The sequence below is a fragment of the Alexandromys fortis genome, unplaced genomic scaffold (genome assembly GCF_014885135.2).
Source record: "Alexandromys fortis isolate MF-2015 unplaced genomic scaffold, M_Fortis_MF-2015_v1.1 scaffold_54, whole genome shotgun sequence".
In the NCBI taxonomy this organism is placed as follows: Eukaryota; Metazoa; Chordata; class Mammalia; order Rodentia; family Cricetidae; genus Alexandromys; species Alexandromys fortis.
Window position 1 is genome coordinate 9,959,326 of NW_026067958.1, and position 4,451 is coordinate 9,963,776.

The 4,451-nt window shown below is 44.9% G+C and overlaps 1 protein-coding gene across 1 annotated transcript; it reads right to left on the reverse strand.

Moving 5' to 3' along the window:
- Positions 1–3,048: 3,048 nt before the first annotated feature.
- Positions 3,049–4,237, reverse strand: LOC126507880 (nuclear migration protein nudC-like). The gene has a single exon (XM_050152724.1). The coding sequence runs from the start codon at positions 4,215–4,217 to the stop codon at positions 3,234–3,236; it is 984 nt and encodes a 327-aa protein (XP_050008681.1). The 5' UTR covers positions 4,218–4,237; the 3' UTR covers positions 3,049–3,233.
- Between the last annotated feature and the right edge of the window lie 214 nt (positions 4,238–4,451).

Genomic DNA, 4,451 nt, shown 5'->3' on the forward strand with positions numbered 1-4,451 from the left:
GCTTACCTTGTCTTTTCCAGTTTCTAGAGGCTAGCTGCACTAGAGGCCCCTAGCCTAGGGCCATTCCTTAATTCTACATTTCCTTCCTCCCTTCTCGGTTTCAAGGAATTTTGTGATTATACAGAGACACATGTTCTAGCTTCAGTTCTTTTGCCATGACAAGTAACTTCACAAAAAGTGACATAAGAGAGAAAAGAGTTTACTTGACTCACTAGTCTTCATTATTATTGCATTATTTCAGGGACGCCAGGGCAGAAATTTAAAACATCCCCTTTACCTTGGTCAGTGTTCTATTGCTGTGAAGAGACACCAGGACCACAGCAACTCTTATAAAGGAAAACATTTAATTGGAGGTTGGCTTACAGTTTCAGACATTTAGTCCAATATAATTTTGGTGGGAATCATGGTAGGTGTTGACTATCCAACCAAAGACAGACCCAACTGCTCACATTAACCCAGGGAGAGTGGTATAGTGATGCAGAACTGAAGCTGTTCCCAGGAGCTTGGGTATGACACACATACTCTTCTTTGTTGCTAATCACATGATTTGAAGATTTCTTTCTTTAGATAGTTGATGGTGACAAAGCAAATAGCTATTGTTGACTGATGCCTTTTAAAATATACTATTTTCTTCTAGCCAACAACAGCAAGAACGGAGTGAGAAAAACACATGTGAAGGTTGGGGCTCTGCCCAGGAAACGAGCTGTGTGAAAGGCTGCACTCTCGGACATCATCATGAGAATGGCTTCATTGGGAGCAGAATTTGGATAAGGAAATAACAAAGCTTTTTTTTTGAGGGAACACAAGGTTTTTTTGAACGTTTCACAAGCTCACCAGAAGCTGTAATCCTGTTATCACATTACACCAAGAAAAGAGGACAGGGGTGCTGGACGGTGGCTCGTATGTGTGGGCTTGAGAGATGGATCAATAGTAAAGGTGCTTGCCACAGACCCTGAGAAGAGGGGTAAATTCCTGGATGGAGCCTGCTAATCTGAGCTCAGGTTTCTGAGAGCCACACACCGACCTTCCAATGTGCACAATGCGCTGTGCTGCACGCTAAATAAAGAAAGGAATATAACAAGCATGTTTGTATGCGAGTGAAATAAGGAATCAGTAGGCAAAAACCTTGCAAAGATTTAAAATCTGAAATTATAAATGATACTCATTCTTACCAGGAAGGAAATTATGATGTACAACATCAGCTTTACTTGTGTTATTATTAGGAAAATTTGGCAAGTGCCTCAATAAAGTGTTTCCCTTTATAAGTCCTCACTAGGCTGTGAAATAAGCCATTGCTTGCATAATTCTATTTCAGAAATATTGTGAGCATCATTTCAAATGACGTCGATAAAGAAGGAAATGAACTGTATTTCTGGGTCAGCAATCTGAAAAATTCATAACAGCCTGTACCCTCCTTGACTTTTTGAGTCCCACCATGGGAGATGGCTCAGCGTCATTTCCATCAGAGCTGATGAAAGATGCAGGTGCGCCTGTCTAGGGAGAGCCATTTGGAACCTGGTATCTGAATAACAAACATCAAATAAGACGGATTTGGAGACACAGCCAATACTGGTAGAAGACAGAAGAGAGGAAAGAAAGTACTGTTTGCTGACATGGGCGAGGGTTTGTATGATGCCGTTAAGTTGCTTTGTTCTGGGAAATAAAACAATGAAGGAAGATCACCATGTGCAAAAACAACCCACTGGATTCTACTGAACAGAAAGAGAAAGACAGGGTGGGGGAGATGGTGTGAAGTGAAATCTTACAATGCCTTTAAATCTAGGGGACCCTAGGTGGTACTGCATGGCTGTGTGCTGGGTCTGAGCGCTGGTTGTTACCTCCACTGATAACTGCTAATGGTGATTTGAAAATTGTACTAAGAACCTCCAAGGTGCTCCACTTTTTTTCAAAAGTCTGTTTCTCTAATAAATGATTTTAAACAACAACAACAAAGCCCTGACTGGCTTCATCAGAACAATTGATTCTTGGCTCAACATTTCTCTGGCTTTAGGTTTTTATTACTAGCAGTGTGTTTTTCCCATTAGTATTTCTTTTATGTTTTCCCTAGCAGTTTAACACCTGACTTCTAGTCCGGCTATGGATGAGGAAGATTTTGTCATTATTTCATCCCACTCATTTCTGAATCTTTTCAGATCAGGTCTCGTTGATATTCCTGCTCATGTCGTGGAAGGTGGGGATTCTCTGAGTCATTTGCCTGTGTCTCTGGATTCCCCCTGAAGCTGTATGCAACCTGCACTCTGTTAGACCAGAGTTACTGGGAAGGAATGAACCTGAGTCTGTTTGGGACGCCTCTGGACATCTGGCATTCCAGCACCAAATCTAATCACCTGCTTTGCCTGAAGTATAGTCCCATACTTTTTAATACAGTTCTCTGTTGCTGGATATTGCAGTTTGCATATCCCCAGAGTCAGCCTATCTGCCAGTGATGAGCAGTGTCTGTGGGGACAAGTAGCCCACTGAGGTTGAGGAAAATGTGCCATTGGGTGGCTTTGGGTGTCACAAAGCACAATTTTCTGCTCTGATTTCTTTAAGAAAAGAAAAAAAGTTCTCTATAAAACAAGTAATGGTGCTGTATAAATATCTTCCAGGCCCGCCACACACACCGGAGGCTTGGAGGGCTTGACTGTCTGTTGGGAAGACTTGTTGCCATACAGTAAACAGCCCTGGGCTGCTTCATAGGAAGCCTCCACTGGGATGTCAGCTGGCTTTTATTATTTTTTCCTTCCTAAGAAAATGCGTATGGTGAGCCCTCCGATATAATAAATACTGTTAAAGTAAAAGTAACCCTGTATATAAGTTATCATCCAAGATCCATTTTTTTTAACAATATTGAGGCTGACCCCAACTGATTTTGGAAAAGAGAACAAAATACTAATTATGGAGGATAATTTGTGGGAGAGCAGGCACTTCCCTTTCTCTGATCCACTTCTCCCTAGTTTGCTCATATGCGATACCACTGGCTTGCCCTGCTCTTCCACCACTTGGCACAGTGCTTGATACTGATTTCTTTTTTTTTTTTTTTTTTTGAGCAGGGTAAATAGTTTTAATGTGTAACAGGCCAAATGGGGAGGAGGAGACCCCCAACACCCAGCCCATCTCTGGGGAGCCTTGGAGCTCACATGCCTGGGAAATCCCACGTCTGCCCCAGCCCTAAGGTTCCCAGGTCCCAGGAAATGGTGGGAAAGGAAGTTTAAGGGCTCAGTCCCAAGAGTTCAGGAAGGCAAACACAGGAGCTGGTTGAATTTGGCTTTGGAGAAATCCATCTCTGGGTGCTGATCCATGAACTTCTTGAGGATTTCCTGTTTCTTCTGCTCATCGGAGGTGGGCAAGCCCATGGACTTCTGCCTTTGGTCATACATCATCTTCTCCACCATGCTGCGAGTCTCACTGTCCAGGTCCGACAGCTTGGAGTTCTCAGGGTTAATCTTCTTGGTATTGATTTCAGGGTCACTGGTAACCAAGCGGTTCCACCATTCCATCTTATTGATCTTCTCCAGGTGCACCGTCACCACTTTGCCATCCTCAATGAGCCATGAGCTCTCCTCCACTTTGACTTCATTGTACAGGTCCCCATCGATGATCGGCGGCTGTCCTTTGAGGCCCACCCGGAGGTGTCGCCGCTGAATGTCCACCACCACATCCTTCCCCTTCAGCCGGAAGCTGACCCGGAAGGGCACTGCCAGATCTAGTTCCGACAGGGTCTGGGTCCAGCGGTAGTTGGGCAGGTCAGCTCCATTGCCTAGGTTGGGCTTCAGCTTCCCTTTGTCCTTCTCATCTTCCTCCTCGTCCTCCTCGTCAGCATCCTGCTTCCCTGGTGAGTCAAGGCTGCTGTTCTTGAGCTGGACCTCATGATTCTGGGCATCCTTTTTCTGGTCAATCTCCAGCTGCAGTCTCTCCGCTTCCTTGTCAGTCAGCTCCTTGATCTGCGGCCCCAGGGTCTCTGCCTTGGCCTCCTTGGCCAGCCTGGTTGCCCGCTCTGCCTTCTCCTGACGCTCAGTCTCCTGCCGAGCTCGCTTCTCTCTCCGGGCCTTCTGTGCCAGCTGGTTGTGGTGGTTAAATGTCTGTGTGATAAGCTTCTCTGCCATCCCCTCTTCTCCTCCAATAAAAAAGTCTGTTTTGCGTCGAAGAAAGCTGAAGAAGGTGTTCACAAGCTGTAGATATAAAGAAACCCGAGGATGATCATCGCCAGCTCCCATCCAGTAGAACAGGGTTTTGCTGTGTCTTGATACTGATTTCTGAGTTCACATATTTTCTTTTGGGAGAGAGGGCCTGCACTGTCTTGCTGGCTCTATGGTAACTGCTGTTGCACTAAGATAGTTATTGCCTTCTAACACACTATCTTGTGTGTCTTCTTTACAGGTCTGCGCCATGCAGAAACCTAGGAAATGATCTTTAATGCTAGTCATTTAACCTCCATATTAAGCCCAAGA

What these genes read in the sequence shown, in the direction of transcription:
- LOC126507880 (XM_050152724.1), bottom strand. Translation starts at nt 4,217, where the DNA reads ATGGGAGCTGGCGATGATCATCCTCGGGTTTCTTTATATCTACAGCTT.